The sequence below is a fragment of the Sinohyriopsis cumingii genome, chromosome 1 (assembly GCF_028554795.1).
Source record: "Sinohyriopsis cumingii isolate HCF-2022 chromosome 1, ASM2855479v2, whole genome shotgun sequence".
Taxonomy (NCBI): domain Eukaryota; kingdom Metazoa; phylum Mollusca; class Bivalvia; order Unionida; family Unionidae; genus Sinohyriopsis; species Sinohyriopsis cumingii.
Genome location: NC_142961.1, coordinates 18,571,078 through 18,597,499, shown reverse-complemented (window position 1 = coordinate 18,597,499; position 26,422 = coordinate 18,571,078). Strand labels below are relative to the sequence as shown.

The window sequence follows — 26,422 nt, the reverse complement described above, 5'->3', positions numbered from 1 at the left end:
CCCCAGGCGATGACAACCCTTGGAACCCAACAACATAATGAGCAGCTAGTAAATAGTAGTCAATACTATTTTTACTAGCTATTCATTTTGATTACATAATGGGCAGCTAGTAAATAAAAGTATTGACTACTAATTGTCTGTTATTGCAGCGTACACTAAAGCTTTAATTTCCATTCATTATGGGGTTTGTTTTCATTTAAGACTTGCCCTGGTTACTGATAATGCGATGAAATGATTAATTCTGGCCATGTCATTTGTTCCATACAATATGATTTTGTTTCTACAAATTAATATCTCTTTGACAGTTTCATTAAGCTCAAATCTGATCAAATGTCTCAGTTCTAAACTTCATGAATTACCAAAACCAGTTTTCAAACGTTTTTCAGAGGTCGATTCAAATGAGTATACATTTACATACTCTGAGTTTAGGCAGAGAAGCCACATCTGTAAAAACATTTCACTGAAAGAACAATGTTGACGTCCATTTCATTGTGCTTGAGACATAATTCAATTTTATAACGTCTTTATATTGTAATCTTTTCATTTATTCCTACTTTTCAACAATAGTGAACACTTTTGATATATGCATTATAGACTATCTGTACAGATTTGCCATATAAGACAAAATTACATCTATATTTATTTTTAGATTTTGCAATCTTTCATATTTTTACATGCAACGCATGCAATTACATGTACCCCAATGTTCATATGTTGAAATAATATGTTTAGCTTTTCTTTTCCTTTGTACGCGCATTGGATTAAAATACTCTCACTGTGTCCGCGACACGTCAAAAAGTGTGATAATTGATTCAGCAGAAAGAAACGAAGTGCGGCTTACGTTTCTAGACTGATTTTATTAAATTTGCGTGAATTTCGGTTCAAATACAAATTTATGCCTTTTACCATATGAATTAAAGAACAAGGAAAGAGTGAATAGTATAACAAAATATTAATGTTCGCATAGAAAGAATATCTATATTGAAATCTTAACAAAGATGTTTCATCTCTTTAACTCTGAAGCCAATAAGTAATAAGTATTCTCAAAAGGAGAATAAACTGGATCATGAAATTCTCATGTTTATCTAAATGGCATTTAACATGATTGATCAATTTAATCCCACATTTACTCGTGTTTTAATATTGTGTATATCCGGAACATGTCTTCATAATAAACCAAACAACGTGACAGGACAAAATGTAAACTTTTCTCACACCTTCTTAAAATCTAGCTTGATCACGGTAAATACGCTAACACAAGTACCAAAGTTGGAAAAGGCAATATATAATTGTTGATATGCCCAATCATACCAGTAAATAATGGAAACTTCTAAATAATATTTTGTGTCTGCCTTAGTTCGCTTAATCAAGTCAGTCAAACGGACACCAAAGTGGATGTCCGCCAATTGACTAAATGTAAGCATGTTAGCTCAGGTCTTTGTTGCATTTGCTTGTTTAAGATTTAGCTCACTAATTATTACTGAACTATTCGGTCAAAGTAGCTGCCTTAAAAATAAATGTCTGTTTACTCATAATGAATGCTCACTGAGAATGAATAATGCAATTACTTTCAGAAGGTTGTTGACGTTTATTTTACAGATCCACATGACGTCATCAAGTCTTAGACGTCCGGTTTAATTATACTTTAACCATTAATGTCATATATGTGAGAACGTTGAGACACACTGATCGACTATATAAATGACCAATTTTGTTTACGATTCGGCTGCAAACATCGCAAATATAAATCATTCTGCTGTATACGCAAATATAAATCATTCTGCTGTATAATGGTAATATCTCCTAAATAAGGTTTATCTTGGCTTCGGGCTGCCGTTAAGCCTCGTCTGCACTTTGAAAATAAATCAGATCGTCTAGAGTTACACCAATGTTTAGCGAAGCAAGATTGCTCTCCAGAAATGAAAGCTGGTTCACTGGATGGCTTGTAACGGCACTTTGAATGCATTATTGGCTGCATCGTGCACAGGAAACAAGAGACAAGCGCATTTTCCATTATTGAACCTTTGATGCAGCCGACACTGGTTGGCCTGGACGTAAAAGTTCACTGGAGCGGGTAATGAACTAATGATATTGCAATACGGACCAAATTTCATAAAAATTAGTTTAAACAAAATATACAATAAGGCATCTGTGTTCATCTCAATTAAATGACGAATTTTAGGTGACAAATCATGTTTTTTTTTTAAAATAGCTATTATAGTCTAGTATGAGCAAAAGCAATTAAGATAATTGATTTTAGGGAAATGGCCATACGATCTCAAAGCAGATTTCGTTGTAAGGAATTAACCTTCCGATCTAACAACTGATTTAATATTAAGGAACTAGCCCTAAGATCGAAAAATTGATTTCAATTTAAGGAACTAGCCCTAAGGTCGTACAATAGACTTCATTTTAAGGAACTAGCCATAAGATCGCAAAATGGACTTCATTTTAAGGAAATAGCCCTAAGATCGTAACATGGATTTCATTTTAAGGAACTAGCCCTAAAATCGTAAAATGGATTTCACTTTAAGGAACTAGCCCTAAGGTCGTACAATAGACTTCATTTTAAGGAACTAGCCCTAAGATCGTAAAATGGACTTCATTTAAAGGAACTAGCCCTAAGATCGTAAAATGGACTTCATTTTAAGGAACTAGCCCTAAGATCGTAACATGGTTTTTATTTTAAGGAACTAGTCCTAAGATTGTAACATGGATTTCATTTTAAGGAACTAGCACTAAAATCGTAAAATGGGTTTCATTTTAAGGAACTAGCCCTAAGATCTTAAAATGGACTTCATTTTAAGGAACTAGCTCTAAGATCATAAAACGGATTTCATAGCCAACCTATTAAATATATTATAGTCAGTTTTGAAATGAAACCTGTTTGAAATATCACGGGTCATCTCTGGTTACCAAACGTTTTCATCCAATATATTTTGTACCATAACATTTAGAATTTCCAGTTCAATTTTTGCAATCCGTGTTCATTTGTTAATTGTGTGAGGTAGTAAATTCCAAACGACATCTATTGATATCGTTGATTTTAGAGAAAATATAGAAAACGATTATAAACCTTGGCTTTCTCTACATCGAGGAATGCCGTGCCCACATGTGCCATCATGTTACGTGAATAATAGTGGTTGTGGTATATTATGGGAAGATGAGTGTTTAACTAAGTGACGGGAGAACTTCCAAAAGACTAACATTTTGCAGCAATGTATATTATTAAATACTAAGTTTGTCAAGGTCTGCGTATTTAAATAGTCACACCTTTTGTGTACAACAAAAATTTTATTTGAAATATAATTTGGGTATCAAATAAAGTTTCCCTGTGATCACTTATCTATACGTTAGAAGAAAGAACTCCCTAGTTAAGAATTTTTAAATTAGGTGATAAAATATCAAGTTTGAGCAAGGATAGTGTATTAGTGGTTATTCTAGAAGGTCTGTTTATCAAATTTGTAAACTTTTTAGTAACATAATTTAGCTGCAGGGTTTCAGATTGAAAGTAAGTTTTCATTTAAGTCACCATTCTGAATTAATCCCGGAAGTAAACACAGGAAAGGTATTATTTTACGAGTTGGAATACTAGATTTTCTTATATTAACCACAACTCCACCCCAATAATTAGTTCTATAATGTCTAACAGGTATGTGATATCCATATATATCTATCTATTTATCATTTCCATCAATGGAATTATCAAGATGAGTCTCCGTGAAGAGAGTTATATCAATGTCATCGAAATTTTCAATGAGAAATTCAAACTTCTTTTAGATGGTATAATATTTAGGAAAACAAAAGGAAATGGGACATCTGTTCGTCCTAAGAAAAAATGAATTTATTCTATTTCTATTTAATGTATCTTAATTAGGACTGACCTGGAATTATTGGAAAGGACCTGCTAGTAACAAAATCAAAAGAAATAGAAAAATGATTAACATATCATAGTGTACAGACTAGAACTGATACCTTAAACAAAGACGACTTGACAGAGAATATAGTACTTAAGTGTGAAAAGAAAATAAACCAGAATGACGAGTATTTTTTATTGCATTTCGTAATAATGACTGTGATAGATTTAAGCCGTAGAAGTATTACAAGATTTGCAAATATAACATCGTCAGGTAGTAAGAGTTTTTGTTTAGATACACATCTATATCGAACAAGACCAAAACCCTACATGCATTATATGTAAACAGTAATGTACATCCGATTTTATTAACGACCATAGTAGATTAAGGAATGCAATGGCTTTTTCACCGTTTCTGGCAGTTTGGGTTGGCTTTGTTAGATGAACTTTCCTTGGTAACGAAATGCAAAAGTGAAAAACATAAGGAAAGTTACAAAAACACCATTAAATAAAGACATATGAATTGACGCTTGTTGAAATTATTGACGAATAAAACATTTATTTTGCACCAAGCAGACAGTTTAAAAGTAAAACTATTAAGGTCCATATCACTTAAAATATGTTACAAATGTTTGACATAGTTACCAAATTACAGTACGAATAACATTAAGAATACAGTAAAAAATATCTAATTCTGCTCCTAAACATTAAATACTGGATCTTAAGGTCTTTATTTTATCTTTTTCCCCCCGTAACTGATATATTCATAAAATGTTATGACATATTGATTCGTTTAAAGAACAATATAACTGCCAATATATACAACCACAAATGACATGATGAAGATATTGTTACATACCTATTTGCAAGGACGAATTATGATTGTGCGACCTAAAATTGGACATGGACACACAGATCGCTACGAAGAATCATATGATGCCAGTGATGAAGCCGAGAAAAAAGAAGTGTCACCATATCTCATTACAACTCAAAGTACCAAGTTATTGGGATCGCTACTGTGTTTTCTTAATTTTCGCACATTATCTTAAACTGATTCCAGTTGTTTTGTGTTTGTATACCACTAGCGGGTGATCAAAACAAGATAAATAGTGGGTAATTATTATTATGTTTTGGTTGGGTGTATGACAAAGCGACAACCGGTTGAAATACAAAAGCTGTGCAGATAAAATCGGATTGGTATGTGCCCATTGGCTCTGTGCATAATGTGATTCTACGTAGAGGCAGTTATGAGACGAGAGATGTCTATTATTTTGGTTTATATGCATAAGTTGTTTAGTATGGTTACGTGCAGTGTTAGGTCAGGATATATCTTTTATATAAGAGACCTGTTATTTTCTGAAGAATGTATTCGCTAACCTCGTGCTTGTATGTCTAGTTGGAGACCTATGTGTTGAGAAATCTTTCATGCAGCGTATTCCGAAGGTTGTTGTGAGAGAGTTTGACCCTTGATAGCCAGTCAGATGAGTTTCATGTTGGATTCAGCTTAGATTATTTGTATTCATTGTTGACATTTAGTTTACTTCTTAGCAATAAGTGATTCCAATATTTATTTTTTTAAATTTAGGCTGTGTGTGACGGGTCGTAAGAAAGAAACCCATCGATTCTGATTTTTATCTTAATCATGTTTGGAAACCATCAATCGGGTTGGTGGTTGATTTGAGGAAGTAATCGATTTTGATAGATGATGACATATATGTGACGTTTGTGTCACTCGAGAATCAGTGATCTTTAGAAAGCGTAAAGTAGTAAATTCGGAGTATGCGCATTCGTTTAGTTTTCCGTTTTAAGCATTTATTTGATTATTGTGATTACTTGTTTAATTATGGGAAGTAGGTGCTGAGATTATAGTCCTCAGACCGAAATAATTAGCCAATTACTAGAAGCAAAATTCAAGGAGTGAAGTGTTAATGGGTTTCCCTGATGCCATGGTTTTCTTTTAGTGAATCAAGGTCAGAGCCGAATGAGTGTCCCTAGTGATCAGTAGTTCCTATTACAATTTAGCTGTCTATATTGATTGTGTTATCCCATGTGCTGTATTTATGATTGGAGACTGGTAAATTATACAAGGGATTACACAAGAAGGGACAGTCCCACCGTCGACAGACATCGTTTATTATTGCTATGGTGGTAAATGTGGTGCAAAGTTCAGGCGAAATGTTGCTTAATATCATGATTCGACTGGACTAACCTCTCTGTACTAGGTGGTTGAGTTGTGTAAAGTTTCACGGCCTGATATGTTGTCGGTAGGTTCCGATAAGTTAATGAAGAAAATTCCTGCAGTTGTGCGCTTTACGGACAATTGGGAAGTTGTGAGATTTGTGGTTTTATATTAGTTAGAGTAAAATTATTTTATAGAATGGACAAGATGGACTGTCCAATTTACAAAAGTTTATGTATGGGAACCTTTAGAATCAGGAGAAACATAAAACTCCTAGAAATATTCTCGCCAAGATTTGAAATCGCCCGGTCAAGAAATCCCTTTGATTGTTGTAATATCAATACATTCGAAAATAATAACTTTCTTGCCATTAGCATCTTAAGCAGTTCCAATTTCGTTCCGTTCTGATGATCGACATTAAGGTGGAAAAGGTATGTCTGGATATACGTATCATTGGATGATGGCACCTCGGGACCAAAAGGGCTATTAAAGCTAAAGCTCGCAACATATAAAAATGAACTTAAATTAAGGCTGTTAAAATTCGGCAAAAGGTATTTTAGAAAACAAGGGAAAGGCAAATGATATCAATTTCTTCAAATATATGGGCAAAATTTGATATGTAAACCTCATTCGCTAAAAGAGTTTTATGGTTGTACATTATTATTAAATTCGTCATTTTGTTTACAACAACAACAAAAACACCATATGGTGGAACCTGACACAGCAGACATGAATGTGCTCATCTGTCAATGGATGCTGGTAAGATATCTACTATGGTCGAGGTTCACTCTGCAGGAAGACTAGGGTTCGGCCAATGTGTGTATGTGAGAAAGCTTGCCAGTAGCTTCTTGTGGCGTTAAAGCCTACAACGACAGCAACACTCTTCAGGATATATACTGGAGTCTGGTATCATTTTCGGTTTGTTCCAAATAAAGGTTATCACTGTAAAATGATAGGCTTGATATTATGAAGCTTGTGTATGAAAGATGTATTCAGCATATTCAGCCATCTCTAAAAAGTATGCTGATATCATATTTTAGGTCAGAATATGAAATATATCTTTTGGATAGGGGTGAATGAAAGGCAGCATCGTAAGTTACATTGTTCATTTTATTACCTTAAATATCAATGGTAAATGGTTGCTACAAATGCACTGATAAAAGGTTCAACTTTGGAAAATGGGATATTTATTATGCCGTGCTACTATATTGTGCCATATGCTTTATAAAAATCGAAAAATATGGCAACTCCTTGTTCTCCCGTGCTGAACATTTCTTTAACAAATGCTTAATGTCTGATAATATGTCATGCTTTGCCTCTCTGTATTACTATTGGAGGTTTTAAAGTGCCTCTCTGCATTACTATTGGAGGTTTTAAAGTGTCTCTGCATTACTATTGGAGGTTTCAAATTATTTTGTTGCACTGAAATGCAAGAGAAGTCAGTCATCTATCATCCTTTCCACGTTTTCTAACCTCAGCTAGTTAGAGATATAGGACGCAAATTTTAAATGGTCGATATGGTCCTTTCCTGGTTAAGATGCTTATATCTATATTGCTCCTTGCTAGTGTCCCAAATTGTATTGAAAATGTTTAGTAGTGCATTGACAACTGTATCGGATAACGGTTTTAAAAGTTGATACATAATATCATTTTGAAGTATCGTTGCTCGAACAAGAGAGTCCTTACATGTCTCACAGTAACAAGTTTAGTGTAATCTTAAGCGTTCGTGTAGTTTGAAATTTAATAACCCAACTATGATCAATATAGGTAAATCGATGCATTCCATCATTAGAAAGTTTTTAACTTGTCGTTGCGGTAAATGTTGATTTGTTTTACATACCATAGATCTAACAATATCGAGTATTGTGTTTGTTAGTCAGACTTATTTTTTTATTAAATTATATGCTTTTGAAAATTGTATGTGGGACTTCATCTTGTACAAAATCGAGTTCATTTTCTGCTTGACCTGAATCCGTGTTTTATTCCGTAAGCAAATAATACACAGCGAATAGCCTCCGATGAGAATGAATTAACCGTTATGATTATTATGTTGGCTTTATTCAATGTCATTTTATATACCAAATTGTATGTTCTAATTATAACCAAGATTTTATTTTGTAAGCACTAGGGATATTCGAGAAGGTAAATTTGCATTAGGATTTTGCCTAGAAAATACTGTTATAAGCCAAGGACCCTTACTTGACAGAGCGGTTGTCAAACCCTGGCGCGATTCTCGCTAGAAGTCATAAGTTTACCCCAATTTTCCAAAGACATCCATACAACTTCAGTTGTAAATTAGAAAGTCTGACGTGTCCATTCTATACCTAAATTTTACTCTAGTTAATGCAAGGCCACATATAAAACAACCTGTCAAATATATATCAACCGCAAATCTGCATGTTTTATCTTCATCATGTTTCCGTACCACCAACCGTTCGCGCCTTAGAAAATATCCGAGTATCTCCTAACACTGGGAAACTGTTTTAACACCGCCACCTCAGGCTAGTCATTGTGTGCTTTCCAGGCATATTTCGCCAATATAACTGCACCACATTTGCACCCATGGCGACATAAACGGTATCTGCCAAGTCCCTTCTTATTTATTCATTTGTGTAAGTTACTGATTTCCTACCGTAAATACTGCACTGCAGTCACACCACCAATGTATACCACTAGATTTTAACATGGACTATCTTACTTTTATGGAATTATTAATTCTTTTCCCTGGGAATGATTATAGCTCATAAGAATTATTGGACAATAATATTTATTTATATTTTACTCGGAATTGAAACACCGGAATAGAATTTTCTGTAGTCGACATTTCAGTTCTATACTGACTACAATATAAGTCATCGCCTTCCATTTTGTATTTCGTCGGGACTTGAACTTAGATTCATTAGAATATTTTATTACTAGGACCTCTAATTTTTAATTCTTGGATTATTCCTGAATTATTTGTGGATTTGATTCTTTAAACCGAAAGTTCGTCTCCTCATTTCTAAATTGTTTTTATAGGGAAATAATATATTCGTTAAATTGTATAAGAGCCTAAACACGTAACATGGAAAATTAGTGGCTAGTCCGGGATTTGTGAGATTTGTCTGTAATATGTCAGAACACTTGTTTTTGATAATTGAATTCTCCATGTTTAAAAAAAAATCCCAAATATTATTTTGCAAATTTCTAATTTTTAATGAAAGAAGCAAGCCTTTTTACAATGTCATCAAAAGTTGAAATCTTTATTTCAAGTTCTACCCTGTAACAGTTACAGCTTTCGATAAAAAATGAACTAATTCAGTTTACCAGAAAATATGTTCTTCCTGAGGTAAAATCGTAATTAACGAAGCCAGAAATACAATATATTTAGGTCCAGTATTTGATAGAAAAGGATGTTTTGGATAAAAGTGCTTTGCTTTCGATCAGTAAGTCTTATCAGACTCTGATATAAACGTAATGGACTTTCAAAAAAGTAAAATACAAGATGGAATTAGAGTTAATGAAGCCGGAACTTCAGAAAGATAAAGAAGAAAAACAAATGCAGCTGCAGTTGCAATTGGAGAAAGAGAAAGAACAAATGTTATTAAAAAAAGAAGAAAAACAAATGCAGTAACAGTTTGAGAAAGAGGAGAGAGAGACAGGAAATATTGAAAGAAAAACAAATTAAATTATATAAGGAAGAATGAGAGAAAGAAAGAAAAATGTAGTTACAAAAGAAAACAGAGAAATAGAGAGAGATATGTAAATGCGAAGAGAGAAGGAAGAGAGGGAATGTCAGTTTGCTATAAAAGAAATGGAGCTGGCAAAATGGAAAGCACATTCCAACTTCATATACTAATTTAAGTTTTGATGTTGCAAATAATATTTTAATAATGCCCCATCCCAGATAAAAAGAATTAGAGAAATATTTTACTCGTTTTCAAAACGTTGCTAAAAATTGGAAATTTCCAAGGAAATGTGTACTTATTGATAAAGTTAGTGATATTTACCATACACTGTCATTTCACCAAAGTGCTGACTATGATCTGGTTAAGGAATGCATCTGATGCGTTAGTCTCTGAGGCTTATCAGCGAATATTCAGGAACTATAAAAAAGATGCTGGACAAAGTCATATCGAAGTCGCAAGAGAAAAGGAGTAGTCATTTGATAGATGGTGCTTATCCACGAAAGTTGAACACGATTATGAAAGATTCAAACAACTTACATTGCTTGAAGAGTTCAAAAGCTGTGTCCATAGTGATATTAAATCTTATCTTGACGAGATTGAAACCTTTGAAAACGCTGATTGTACTGCTGATAAGTATTATTTAACTCATAACGTTCCTTTTGTGGTCATCTCTTCCACTCGGCAGTCTTCTGGCAGAAATGTATTTCAGCCTAACACAAGCCCTTCCAAATCGCAATTAGCCACAACGTTTGAAAATCATGCTTAAGATACACTTGATCACAGATCCTTGTCTACTCCAACGTATACCTATTGTAAAAAGAAAGGACAAGTTATTTATGGTTGCTACAAATTGAAAAGGTCTTCCCTGATTTATACCTAGTCTATGCAGGCAGTTAGCAGAACTATGGCAAATAAAGCTCGTAAGAATGATGCTCATCAGGAAAGCATTCCTTTAATGACAGATGTCTTGGTCAGGCTCTTGATGAGGTCACTCTCACTCCATGTTTGGATCAATCAAACTATATTGATTAGAGTGATCCTCTTTAAACTACTCATCCCCTTTATTCTAATCAGGGTGATAAACGACGCTCACTTGTCGTCGAACAGGAAAAGATCCTGAGATATCCGGTTTGTTTCAAAGGGCTAATAGTGAAACTGAATCCACTAAAGTTCCTGTATGTAACCTCATAAAAATGGAAATATTATGAGAAAATGGAGACCGCCCTAGGTCCCTGGGTGGTGACGAGTGGTCATTGAACTATCAAATTGTAGTTAGTAAATCTTACAGACAGGAATTACTTAGTCTGTCCCATGAAACTCTTTTGGCTGGTCATTTAGTGATTAATACAACTTATCACAAGATCTTGACTCACTTTTAATGGCCAAATATGAAACATGATGTTTCTAATATTTTTAGATACTGTAGATCGTTTCATGCTTGTCAAATGATAAGAAAATCAAATCAGAAGATACCCACATCTCATCTGCAACCTATTTCTGTTTTTGACTAACCGTTTAGTAGAAATATGGTAGATTTTTTGTATGTGCCTTACCTAAGACTAAGTCCGGTAACCTATACTTGTTGACCATAATGTGTGCGTCAACAAGAGTTTCAGAGGTATATGCATTGAAGAATGTTAAATCTAAAACAATAGTAAAAGCGTTAAAATGTTTTATTTACTCAAATTGGACTTCCCAAATCTGTCAAATCTGATCAATGCTCAAATTTTATGTCCGGAATTTTCAAACAAGTTATGTCAGAATTAGGCATCCAATAATTCATATCTTCTGTCTTTCACCCTGAGAACCAAGGGGCATGTTGAGTTATGTTGGTTTTACTGAATTCTCGCCTTCATTTGAAATAGACATTATGGGGAAGAGAATAAATCCGTGGCATGTGGATTGGAGTTGAACTGTTTAGTGTCTATGTATCTCTTTCTCACGTGTCTGTCATTGTGAATTTATTTATAATATAAGTTGGTCTTATTAGAACTTTTATGTAGAGTCGGGACCATTTAGCTTGATGATCGTATTGGATTTGTCTTTGATTCACACTTTCTGTGCCTTACTCAAGGCTATCTTGTTTGCAAAATTAAGTCTACTTTCCAGCTCTTCAGCGTAGCTATTCATTCATTTTCTATTGTTTTTTTGGATCTGTAATTCCAACATAAAGATCAATCTCTAAGACAAGAATGCATACCGAATATCAGATAGTAAGGCTTATATCCTTTACTGTTATGCTTTGTAAGAATGTATATTGAACATCAGAGAGTACGGCAGACATCCTCTACTGACATGTTTTTTTGTGTTGTTACCAAGGTTAAGATGAACGACATAGGACCTTGAGGACATGTACATCGGAGTTTGACTGTTCAATGACTAAGTATTTCTTTCGCAGTTGTCTTTAATTGTGGATTTATCTCTAATACCAGTTGGTCTTACTAGGACTCCATCACTTTTATGGAGAGTCGGGACTTTATAGCTTGAATTTCGTATTGCATTTGTTTTTCATTTCACCCTTTCCGTGCCGTACTGAAGGCTATCTTTTTTTTTGCAACGTCAAGCCTAATTTTCAGCGCTTCAACGTACCCATTTGTTCATTTTGTGTTGTTATTTGGATCTGTAAATCCAACATAAAAATCAATGCTAAGAAAAGAATGCACCGAACATCACAAAGTAAGGCAGATATCCTTTACTGCTATGCTTTCTAAGGATGTATATTGAACATCAGAGAGTACGGCATATATCATCTACTGCCATGTTTTGTTGCATTGTTAACAAGGGTAAGATAAACGACATAGGACCTCAAGTTCAATTTTCTGCTTTTTCCAAATAGTTCCCAACATGTCCAGTAAAGTTTGGTTATAACACTTTACCATTCAATTTCCAATGCGGGCATATTGAGTTGTGCGTGTTTTATCAGCTAGAGGCGGACTATGAGTGTTTTCTCAAAGTTTTGTCTCTGGCCAATATTTTTCCTTTCTGTGAATCCATATTGTACACTAAGGTTTTCGAACAAACTGGCGATTTCCTTCGCATGCAAATATGAAAGTTCTAACGGCGCAGTATATATTCAGACATGTCTTTGCATGATGAGCAAAGGGCATTTAATACAAAAAAAAGATTGTTTCATAGTATACATCTTTAAATGACAAGTAAATGGACAAATGGTATAAAGAATTTGGCTTACGTATTGACTTTTAATGCAGAAATGTAGACAGTATCCTTTGCTCGAATATAGATAAATGTGTACGGTGGGCAGAAAGAAAGGCAGCTTTGACATTTGAAATGATCACATAGCCAACTGGTATCTTACTCCCATACATTGTCCTGCAAGGAGAACTTATTTACGGACCGTTGCATAAAGTATAAAGCAAGCGGAAGGTTGATGTACCACATCGTCATGACACGGCTCTAAATGCACAAATAGCTGCCACACGTTCCACATTACGTTACCTAATTTTCTTGGAAAAATCATCTTGTGCGTATTGCATAAACATTGCATGAAGCTGATATAGGTTCAGATACTTTATCCGTTTCATTAACATAACAGGCACGAAGCAAGCACGACGCAGAAATTAAAAATGTAGTTACAGTTATGATATGCATACATGCATAGTGTTGTATTGGTTCTAAGCAAAGCTATCATGGAAAATGGCTAGAGGAAATGGGTTAGCACATATTACTAAGCAAAATGCGTTAACTATACATGCTGTTTATATTTATTCATGTCTGAATATATCCAGTTTATTAATTCGTTGACAGTTTGCTCTCCCTTTTACAGGCAATTTACTCGTACTGTTTGCCATTGCCCGAAGTCCTCGTCTGCGGAGCATGACAAATTTCTTCTTGGCAAATCTTGCAGTTGCTGACTTTTGTGTTGGAACCTTCTGCATTCTTCCTAGCCTATCATTCACACTCTCCCAGAAATGGATCCTTGGGCAAGTGAGTATGGGGGAAGAGGAGGGTAGGAAGAGGAGTTAATGGAGAGTTTGTGAATGTGCAAGTACTTTTCATACATACTTTTAAACTGTATCTCGTGTCAGTTTCCAAAAGAAACAAACCAAATTTTCAAATGAACTAACTAGTGAAAAAATATAAACAGGAATGGAGAAGAAGACATGAATGCATGAGTAATACTGTTTCAGTTGACAGGAAGTGTTATGTATGTTTAATTAGTGCTATTTGTTGGCATTTGTAATGCTTATATGTTATATACATCTTTGCATGTGTTTGACCGTGTCCGAAATCAAGCTGACTGACCAGAGTTTTTTTAAATCTTCAAACCAGAAAATATATAGCTATTTTTCTGTATGGTTGTGTATTAAATATTCAGATTAATATTGATGTTAACGTGTCTACAGAATTAGATTTAAAATATAATGTCTCTAATATAATCCAGGAAATTTCTATATTGCAAGTTTCCATTAGTGACCGTATATTTCCAGAAAACGGCAATTGCGACCTAGTCCAGTTAGGTGGATAAATAGAGTGGTTGATCTAAATATTATCCATTCTTGTCTTAGCATCTTGAAGCAAAAATATTCTTATTGTTGTGTTCAGTATTACATTTTTGGTGATCGATTTACTCAAATTATTATTCACTGTGATTACAAAGTGTTTTTTCAATGAAAATCTTTGACAGGAACATTAATTTGCTTCGGAATTTTAATGATTTAAGGGAAGAATATGTTTTGATTATATGCTTGTGATAATCAAACTAATGTTAGTGCATCATTACTCTCAAGGTCCATGGTACATTAGCATAAAATATACTTGCACATGAACACATTTAATATTAGAACTTGTTTGGATCAATTGGAAATTTACACATTTTGACTTGTGATTGAACTTTTAGGACTATCCAGAATTTAATTTACGATACAGTAAGTTTTTTGTATACTTTCGCGTTGTTTTTGGGGGTAATACATTACATATTGAACGTTACAAAACTTGCTTGTTTTTATTATTTTTTGTTGCTTACTTTGAGTCCTTAGAGTTGTAACAATAAACCATTATTGCCACTGGTTTCACTCTAGTTTAAATGCAGAGTGTATGTTTGAACTCTGTCTTGTGAATCCATAAACTACATAAATAATGATATTTTGTCAATAATTGATGTTCCTTCTGGGAACTAGTCCTTTTACTGAGACCATATTTTATTACTAGTATAGTCCTAATATCATGTGAAGGAAGATAGCATTAACAAGCCTATAATGTTGCATAACCCCGACCTTGTCTAAATTTTTAACTAGTAAACAAATTATCATCGGAGTCTGTCAACACTTACAATATAAGTAATAGTTTTCTTGTGCTATCTTGTAGATAGGGTATCAGTCGAAAAGAGAAAATCACGAGGGTACAAAATATGAGAACAGTCAAGAATACTAAGTTTGTTTACTTTGTTTTCTGTCACTGATACGCCCGATACACATATTAACAATTAATTCATGTCTCAAAGAGTGTTTCTACTGGAATGACGAAATGAATGCAACATTCATAATTAATTTCTTGGGTACTTTTATACATTTGGCCATTAAGACAGAGTGCATTATTTAGAAACATATGTTCTGAAGGTATTTAATTGTGCATGTATGCTTTCAGGTGATGTGCAAGCTATATTCGTTCGTGTGGAATCTGAGTTACACAGCATCGATCATCATTCTCACAGTCATCGCTTTGGAGAGGTACATAGCAATAAACCATCCCCTGAGAGCACGCCATTTCCTGACTAGAACCAAATTAAAAGCCGTCCAGGCTATCATATGGATCGTATCAGCCGCCTACAATACTCCCTATCTGTTTGTTTTTGACACATTCACTTATAATGGGGTCAACTTCTATTGTTATCCATCTTCTATGGAGATAATTAAAGGCCTGACGTTATCAAATATTATCATGTGGTATTTGATCCCGTTAGTTGTGATGGGATTTATATACTTTCGCATCGCCTCGACATTGTGGCGCACAACTGCCATGGAATCCATCCGAATGAGGCAACGTCCGGAATTTAATGTAGACAAAGCAAACCGAACCGAAGCCGCGAATGTATTATCTATAAATCAAGTGTCATATAAATGTGACGAGAGACAAATTTCGTATGCCCATGTATCCCATGATAGAATTTCAAGTGAAAATGAGGCTCGGTATTCCAATATGGATGACTATAATTACTCATCGGAAAGCTGCAGCGTACGATGTGATCGGATGACTATCTGTCACGGAAAACGTTCATCACGTAGACGTTGCAGATCCAGCGGAAACGGTATGAATATAACGCAGCCAGCAATAATATCGGAAACACCTAATGTATCTGACCTGTGCGTGGAGTCTTCAAGAACAGAACTTTGTGTTCATAATAATGATGAGTTTCGTAGGGGCCGTTCTAGGTGCAGACGGACGTATTTATCGAGCTCAAAACGAGTCACTCGTGCAAGAAGAAGTGTAATTCGCTTGCTTATAGTTGTCGTTTCCTCCTTTGCAATTTGTGTTCTTCCTCATCACATCAGATTACTCTTTGTTTACTGGAATATTGATGTTCTTCCGGCTTATGTAATGATTATTTTGTCTCCAGTTTCCTTCATTATTCTCTTCCTGAATAGTGGCCTTAATCCCATTCTTTATGCTTTACTTTCCAAGAATTTCAGGCGTAGTTTCTTCGAGTCATGCTTGTGCAAAAGTAACTGTAAATGTAAGACTACTCCACGAAAAATCGACAACAGGCCGTTCCATTAAAGCTTTAAATTTAAGTATGTTCAATGTAGAGAAGTTTTACGTGTATTCATTTATGTTAGATGAGTCGTATTTTCCACGAGACATATGTTTGAAGCATTCGTAGTATTATGAAACTGGAGTGCAAAATCTTGGACATAAGACATGAAATGCACAGTCTCCATTGTTTTGAGAACGAGAAAAGCGACTCTTTATTTGCTTGATGAATGGCATGGCATAAATGAATCAGTATTAACTGATCCAATTAATATTTATACAGAATATATCTGAAATGTTTATAATAATAATAATAATAATAATAATGAAAATTATCATAAATGTCAAAGCTACGGTAACTTTCGAATAACCATATCAAATATAATCCATATATATATATATATATATATATATATATATATATATATATATATATATATATATATATATATATATATATATATATATATATATATATATATATATATAGGGGCCCCGAGTGGCCGAGTGGTCTAAAGCGCTCACCGTTACGGATCACTGCCATCTCACCTCTGTCTGCGTGGGTTCGAGTCTCGGATTCGGCTAATGTGAGTATGTGAGAAAGCTTGCCAGTAGCTTCTCGTGGGTCGGTGGTTCTTTCCGGGTTTTCCCGGGTTCTTCCTCCACCATTAATACTGGCCGCCATGTATGGCCTATCGTGTGCTGAAATATGGCGTTAAACCCTACAACAACAACAACAACAATATATATATATAAAATGAAAAAAGCATAATACGAAAAAAAAGAAAAATAGGTGAAAACATAATAAAAATTAATGGTGGAAATATGTTATCATATGAGAAATTAGAGAATGTATAAATATATTACAAAACATTTAGAAATAGAAATTATGGTAAGTATCATTCACTTATTTATAAGATATTGTTTGCAAAATGACATGGGAACAGGTCAAATATATGGGCTAATTGGTTCACATGCTTGACAATAATAACCGTGTAACGCCTCAGTTTTAAACTTTACAGGGTGATAGTTATCAGGAAAAGGTTTTAAGGATTAATAAAGTAATGTTTGGATACCCTGCAGTGCATCAATACTAGACTTGTAGTTGCTAAGAAATTAGGCAAACGTTATTTGACAATTATGTACCTAAACTAAGGATTTACAATGAATTTTTTAAAAAAATAATAAAACTTTGTATAATTGTCTTTAATATATTATGTACAGTCGATATAGCTAATTATGTTGCATTAGTCATTGTCATTTTCAAGTTAAATGAAGATGAATATGGGAAAATAGGCACAAATAAATCCCGATTAAGCCTATGTAATTATTACATGAAACTGGTTGCAAACTTAATTTCGCGTTTAAACATAGCCTGATGCAGATACGTTTTAACAATAGCCAAAACAGTTTTTAACATAGAAAACAATACATAAATGAAATTGCTAATAATTTTCCTTCATGTAAGTAATTTATAGTAATATGCAAGATATCTAACTTATAGTAAATTTATAGTAACACAAAGGTAGTATGAGCATTATTCAATAAAAAACAATTAATGAAATATATGAATGAGTAGGAACATATGGATTCATTTGCAAAGATGAATGAGACTAGAATATATCCGATTCAGAACTGGAGTTAAAATCTCACTAGATGTAGAATTACAAAGATAATTATAAAATGTTTGAGACGTTATGAAACATTTCAATTCATAAGCTCGGATACCTGTGAATTACTTCCTTAGAATTGCCCTAATTTTATATGATAGTTGTGAAGAAATAATTCAGCTTAAATAACTAACAAATTGAATTCTGCAAAGTGTAGCGTACTCAGACTACCACATGATGTAGTCTACAGATATAAATTGTTGATGAGTAGTTATTATGAGATGATGACATGTTTCTAACGATTGAATCGGGAATAAGCGGAGGAATGATTTCACCCTGACATGCAAAAGAAACCTTCGATCTTTATTCTAATGCGGAAAGCGAACATTCCGATCTTAATGATAAAAAGTATTACAACCCACAACCCAAAGCTCCTATTTCTTATAAATATTCCAATAACTTATATTGATGGGCAAGGTGCCAAAACTGCCGGTAAATTACAGAAAAGCATGAAATAAAACACATTATGGAAATTATTACACTATGGAATAATGATAATGAATTCGTTGGAATTTTCTAAGTTGATTTAGGAATTACGGTATAACTTCATGATATTTTAAACACGATTTATAAGCAAATGAAATTTTAGTACCCATTTTGTCCAATTTATCACCAATAAACAAGCGGTTACTTTTTGTTCTGAATATATATATATATATATATATATATATATATATATATATATATATATATATATATATATATATATATATATATATGTGTGTGTGTGTGTGTGTGTGTGTGTGTGTAATATATGTATGTATATATATATATTTGTGTGTAATATATATATATATATATATATATATATATATATATATATATATATATATATATGTCACCTTGCATAATTAAAGTTATAACACTTTTTTCTTCAAATTATCTTATATTGCTATTTCTGTCATCTGAATAGGATGACTTTAAATACGTACATTATTTTCTAAAGTCTCTTGTCATTGAAATTCATATGTGAGCTCTTAACCAGACAGATATTTGAAAGTGTCTAAGACTCCATGCTATTTTAGCAAAGTTTGTGGCTTTAGTTGTTCATCATCTAAATTATGACAGCCGTCAGTAAGAAAAAGTATATGTTCCATGATGAGCTACTAACATTTTGAACCACGCATCTATCGTTTTAATAAGGATAGAATGTTATGAAATCATCGTATGTGGCTGTCAATGTGTATTTAACTCTTGTTGTAAAAAAATTGGACATGTTACAAAGTAAAAGTCTGAAGATCCTGTATAATCGGTTCCTTATAAATCCTGTGGATACTCCTCATGTTCATTAATGATTTCATCACATATTATCATTTTCATCTTCTGAGAAGATGAAAACTCCTTTCTTTCATCAAAACAAACTCTCTAGAATCAACCTGAGAAATGTAAATCAGTGATTGCTCTATCTGTAAGACAAACCGAACAAGAAGCAGATGTACACGTAGTTCTCAAAAACAATTTAAAACTCCTTTCTTTCATTAAAATCAACTCTCTAGAATCAACCTGAGAAAAGTTAATCAGTGATTGTTCTATCTTTACGACAAACATAACCAGATATAGTGCTTTCTTTTTATTTAGTTTAATCTTAATTTTGACTTTTCCTTGTTCGTAAAGTGTGAAATAATTATTGGTTAAAAGGAATTAATAGCCTAAAGAATTAGTATTGCTAAATCACATTTTAAAGTATTTAGCCAGTTGTTTAAATACTTCTATAACTAATTAACAGATCGTTGATCAATGTATTTTCCAATGAACTCTTTTGATTTCAATTATTTCAATTTGCCATTTGTACAAATTTCTTTTCTGGTTTCTTCTTTTTTAATATACACATATAATACATGCTATGCAAAGAACGATAGTCTTCAGCAAAACTGTATACATTCCCGATGTTTGATTTTTAATTACGCTTTTGTTCATTAATTTGAATACGTCTCGCAAATTCATAAGTATGTATTATAAGTCTATGAACACGCATTTCTTATATGAGTTTGTCGTTTAATTCATCTTTAAAAAGTCCACGTATCTTCTAGTTTTGTATGCTATCTATTTTTGTTGCCGCTTGTTTAGTTAAAACAGATTATTTTTCAGCATGAAAAACTAATATTATTTATCTCGGGACACATTCTTACTTTTGCTCTCTTTCTGCGATATTCCATTTTTCCAAACATCTATATATGAGTGATTTAAAGAAGGCTACATACTAACAATTGTTTCTCCTTTTGAGTTTAATGTATGCTTTTAATCATGCTTGCTTCATCAAATAATGTAATTTTCTATGTAGTTTTTAGTTTACAGTATAAACAATTCTTTACAGCGGGTTTGGCATAATAATTCGTCTACTAAAGGCGTTGCAAATTTCTTTTCGTCTATACTTTCGTATGTAAACGATGTAATTTAAACAAACAGTGGGCTATGTTGTCTGATGTTAGTGAGTAGTTAATGTGGTCGAATGAGAGAAAATGTGACCTAACATTAAAAAAACAGGCTTTGGCGATTGAGGGACACAAAAGGCTTAAACATCAATGTGCATGTCTAGGGACAATGTGAATTGAACACGGGACTGTCTAGGGACAAGGGGAACGTTAATATGAATAGGCCTGTCTAGGTACAAGGGACTTGAACACGAATTGTCCTGTCTAGGGACAAGGGTTGCATATGACCAAACACAAGAGAAACAAAGACAAACATATACATATATACCATCAAACAACTAAACAATATGCAATTATGTAGCCATGAAAAGGGCATTTTTATTTTAGTTGTTAACACTACGCAGTTATCATAGGGAACATCAAGCAGGTCTTCTTCTTTTCCTCAATTTTTGTCTGATATCCGGACCGTAGATTAATAATCGCCTAAGACGGCCTAGCCTCTCCACATAGACACTTCGTTTCCAAATGGTCGCATATGTGATCTCGGTGATATTCCATGATGATTTCACACAAATGGATAGTTCGGATACAACAGCATCAACTCTATGAGGGTAGAGGACTGTACCTTAGTCCACATCTTGTGTCGAGAAGAAGTAAATTGAATGAGGTGGGCCGCGGATATGTATAGTTGAATATCAGACCGAAACTGATTGACCTATTTCACCAATCCAAACACGAGTTACAAAATTCAGACACAGAGCAGAGTCTTTCTTCTAATCAGAAGATAACTACCTGTGACGTCACATAGACTATATAGGTGCGATCGCGTCTGTGCGCAGAAAACTGGTGCGTCATTGTTGGAACATGACGGAAACTAAGAACAAGATTAATTACGGTGCACTGGCCGTGGAGACAAGGAGTGATGGCATATTAGCAGCTACTAAATAATACCCAGTCCTGCCCAAGAAGAAAACGATCTTAATTGAGATTTAGTATATTTTCGCTCTTCACAATAATTCGTTATGGTAGCAGTATCTTTGCCGCCTTCTCCTTCCTTACAGCAAGGCGAGGATTTTATTAGACGAAAGCAGAAAGAAGAATGGAGAAAAGTTTGCAACAGCAGAAAGAAGAAGAACAAGCCTTTTTAATTTAATAGCGAGAAGAAGAAGAAGCAAGACGTAACAAGAGGAAGAGGAAGAAGCAATGTCTGTGAGAGAAGGGGAACAGTAAACGTTAAACGGTCACGGTACTTTTAGATATTTTGGCAGAGTTAATGGGTCTCAAACAAATGTATCAGACACCTTTAACCAGACCCAAGACAAAAATCCTTCCCGAACCAAACAGTCCAACCGAGTAAACTATCCCATTGCCCATGAAATACCAAATGTAGTTATCTCTACTGAATCACTGATAGTAGCAACCCCAGATTATTCCGGGACGGTAGCAAAGGGATAAAGAAGATAAAGCTCATTACTTTTCGTTCCTGAGTTTGTTTTATTAACAAATATCATATGTCTTTTTTCAGTGTCACCCAAATTTCTTCATAAGAGTGACTATCCAAAGTTTGCCAAATCAAGCTAAACTTCAATGCATTTTATCCCTTCATGGATATGTGTGAGTGCGCGACTATGGGTCCTTATTTTTGTAATTATAAATATCAAAACAAAGAGACATCTAAGTTAATTTATATTTCTGGTCAATTCTCGTAGAAGTTACAATCAAATTTCACAACACATCATTTAAAAATACACGGGCTTCTTTTCTTTTCACTCTCTATTTATTGGAATTTCTTCACTGTCGCAGACTTTTCCTCTTCCTCTTCTTCTCGGTATCTTCTAATCTTCATTTCGGCTCTTTCTGGACGGGAATAGGATTTTCCTTTTTGGAGGGTACAACTTTTTATATTTAGATCCCTTTCCTCCTACTCCCCTTGTTGCTTGGATCGGTTCTTTCTATTCTTCGGGCGGTCTGAAGAACAATGTCTTTTCTCTTAACAATGATAACAGGTATCTTGTTTTTGTTCTTTATTGGCGCCTGTCTTACTTTGATTTGTGTACATTCTGAAGACCAATACACATTCGTCTGACACATATAGCAAGTGTATTAATTTTGATTTCGAAAAGAGGGGGAGTAGTCCGTCGGCATTGCATATCGAAATGTGCAGGATGTTTGGTCTCTAAACCCTGTCTTGAGGAAGAACAAGAACGTGTGTCCAAACCAGCTTGTCAGTGAATTTTTGTCAGCCCAAACATGTTAGCAACAACATCTCAAAACGCAAGGTTCACGGCACAAAATTGCTTGTCAACTTCTGAAATGGTGTTATTGTTGTGAATAATTCAAACGTACCAATATTGCCACGGAACACGTTTCTTAAGGAAAGAAGCGATGTCCCATTAGTCGCCAAATCGTGGACTTGAAATATCAGTGCTACATTAAAAAATACCAACCCATACAGGAGGAGGAGGAGGAAGATGAACAAACTAAATGAAACTTCATTTGTTTAGATATCGAATGCATGAAACAGACCGGCAATCACATTCCTAATTTCTGCCTGACTCACTGAGAGTTCGAGAAGGGCATCTAAGAACCGCGCTTTTGTCATTCTCCTCACTGTAGCAAGATTCCTGGAGGACATTAAATAATCTTTCGAGGCCCTAACATGCTGATCGGCACAATGTGGAGTCAAGAGGATATCGGACGTTATTCAGGGTGTCATTGCTATGACATGGTGATGGTGTACAATTTATCGGGATACGAACAGCCTAAAGTCACTTTGAACGGAGCCGAAGTAATTTTCACGGAAGTAGGACAGGTGCAGTTTAACAATTCAGTGAGTTACATGGAAATGTCATAGATATTAAGGCCTAAAACGTTTTGAATGAAAGAAATAGCCAATGAATATTGTCCACCCTTTGTCAATACAGAAGCCAATCAACACGCCGTTCTTCCACATTTGCCTGATGATCACCACTGCGACCCAGATATCGTGTATTCAGAAGAACGGTAAGTTTTCTCCGATTGGTACCAAACTAACGCCTGGGACCACTTGAACTTTCAGAAAGAAATGTTCAAGTACTGTCGATCCAACACTGACATGTTGTGGCGTTTCTGTTGACCAATTCAAGAATTGTTCATAGAGTACGAAGGGATCGATACTTTGAAGTAAGCCTGCACAGTTGCCAACGCATTTTCTTTCTTCATGTCAGGGAAGACCCTGACTGTCATCCGTCCTCAAGAGGCCAATTTTGTCAAACGTCAATACTCGGTCAAAGGTTTACGCTGTCTACATCATCTGTGCGACAAGGAAGACAAATGTATCTAACATACCCGAAAGGAGGAGGCGAAAAGAACATTGGAAACTATTCCGTGGATAGCTGGGACATCGTAGGCCCTAAGACTGTGTAACCGTTTAACCGCTGCTTTCTTCACAATTGTCCAATCTCCGTCCCTCAACGTGACACCAAAAATCAGTTTCTACAACGCACCATAGAAGACTTGTAATCGACCACTTGTCAGCGCCGCTTAAAGTTAGAACAGCAAGGATGCCAAGTCGAGGGAATGAGGGAACACTAGTACGACCACTGTTTGAAAGCCGATCCCAAGTTTATATGCATCTTGGAACGTTACAAGTTGGTGGACCATCTGAATCCCTTGACAGTTTGTATTCTACTCCGACGATGAGAAAGGATAAGAAGTCAAATACCTGCATATGTGTTCACTGTATCGTTACGTGTACCGATATTGTCACATTCCTACGGGTCATCCAAAATTGGTGATGGAATACAATGACGCGGACAATATTCAATAATAATTCTTACCTCACCATTGTTTACATTTTGCAGTACTTGTACCGGAACAAGTAACCCATGTCATCATTGTCATCACAGTCAGGAAGACCACGCATTGACGGGAACGTGGGTCAACGTAGAATTGTTTCATGGTCTGGACCTAGGATATAAATTGTTAGACGTGTACGAAATTTACCACTTTCCCAAGACATACCATTACCATAAGGGTGAAGAGACTCCGTCGATGCCTTCTGAAACTCCCGAAGACAAATAGCAATTCCAAGAGAAGTACTTTGTACAGAAATACGTCACTATAGACAACATGGAGAAAAGCAAAGAAGGTAATCGTTTGCTAAAGTGATGTTGAATTGTTCGTGGTCAAAAATGACACAACGACCGTGCTTAACCAGATGATTCGAGACAAAACTAAATACATGAAACATGTGGGCATCAATCGTGAAGACTTGATTATAGTCAATCACGAAGAAGAATTTGAGTTTGTACATACATACAAGTCTAAAAATGTCATCATTGCTCCTACCTGACAGCCCATGCTCACTTAAAAGTGTACGAAGCCTTACATCCGTTAGGAGATCGTGTACTGTATTGTGATACAGACAGTTGCTTCTGTACATATCGCCTTGGTCACCGTCATCATGAAATCGAAGAAGGTCGTTTAAGAGCATGTACAGACGAGCACCCCGACGACAAGATTGTAAGTTTTGCAAGCAGCGGTCCTAAACATTACGGCTACGAATACTGGGACCAACACAGAAAAGTGCGCTCTGAGTGTAAAGTGAAATGATTGAATTTAACTCAACTAACCAGTCAAGTGGTAAACACTGAGACTGGATGGGGTACGATGTACAGTGTTTCACTTGTGGTCTGACGTTGCGTATGGATCTATGTATCTATAAATAATCAGCCGTTTTGGAACATACTCGATGGTCTACGCACCTTACCATTATATGGTTTTTAAGCCATCACACTATGGTACAGTTGTGGCGGAACCTTTGAGAAGGTAGTACCGTTGTCCAGGAAGAGAAATACGTCCAAAACTAGGTAAAACAAAAAGAACGATTTAAACCTTAAAGACTTCATTACGATTAGTATGAAAAGGGAAAACTTCCATGACCTGTAATTCATTGTGACTACAAAAGCTAAGAGAGAAAGACCTACTTCAAATCCAGTAAGTGTCAAGTCGAATGCGATGCTGTGCCTTGCGATATCATGGATGCCGTACGCTGAGAAATCAGCGATTCAGTACATCATGAGAACTTTGCAATGACTTCTTCACCTACCATTGAAAGTGGTGTGTTGCCTGTCGAAAGCGATAACACTCGTTATAGTGGACTCTTTACTGGTTTTCATAGTCAACGTGAGACCGTGCAGCTTCCACCCTACGGATGTCATCTGTGCATGAGCAAACTACTTCATGTGTTACGACCGCTTCATTGCAATAATCATCTGAAAGAAGAATATTCGTTGCCTGTGTGTTTGCCTGAATATTGCCACTTTGAAAGTCGAATCCAAACGTACAAAGGAGTGTGGTCCAAATACATGGGAGGACATACTCCCACATAATTAGCCAGAGATGGATTTATCTACTTGTTCGATGTGAATGAAGTAAAGTGCTTCAGTTGCGATGTGTCACTACACCAGTGTAAGCAGAAAAAAAACCTCAGATTATCTATGACATAATCGATGGTCTCCGCACTGTCAATGCCTTCGTTTAGTGGGAACCCAGTAATTAAAATATCTTCACCAAGTTGCATACCATTTTGTTTAAGAAACCAGTTGTCAAATGTTGGACAACACCGACACACGTATTTTAACCCCATTTGGATTAAGGATTACCAAATGAAATTGCAACGGAATATCTATAAGGACGTTTAGCAGGGGCTTGCCAGAGCAAAATCTCAATAGTGAATGTAAAACGGTTCTGTTGAGAAATTTAGAAGATGAAAGTGAACAAACTGGTGAGATATCTCTGGATCAATATTGAATTCTTCACAATATTCAATTCTAGACCATTTAAATTAGATCTTATTGACTTTTTGATCGTTTCCCGGAATGGAAGTGGTCAGAAATTATTCTCTCCATCCATCACTTTAACTCACTGAGAAGATTCTGAAATAAAACCCATTACAATCAGAAGTGGCCCGACGGGGGTATGAACAC

General features: G+C 34.9%; 1 protein-coding gene across 1 annotated transcript; it reads left to right on the top strand.

Moving 5' to 3' along the window:
- Nucleotides 1-13,489: 13,489 nt before the first annotated feature.
- Nucleotides 13,490-16,723, top strand: LOC149806508 (trissin receptor-like). The gene is made up of 2 exons (XM_089974784.1): nucleotides 13,490-13,648; nucleotides 15,308-16,723. Exons 1-2 carry the CDS (start codon nucleotides 13,538-13,540, stop codon nucleotides 16,436-16,438), a joined length of 1,242 nt encoding a protein of 413 aa, XP_089830910.1. The 5' UTR covers nucleotides 13,490-13,537; the 3' UTR covers nucleotides 16,439-16,723.
- Nucleotides 16,724-26,422: the final 9,699 nt, after the last annotated feature.

Coding starts and splice junctions, on each gene's coding strand:
- LOC149806508 (XM_089974784.1), top strand. CDS start 13,538: ATGACAAATTTCTTCTTGGCAAATCTTGCAGTTGCTGACTTTTGTGTT. Junction 13,649..15,307: donor AGAAATGGATCCTTGGGCAA/GTGAGTATGGGG, acceptor GTATGCTTTCAG/GTGATGTGCAAGCTATATTC.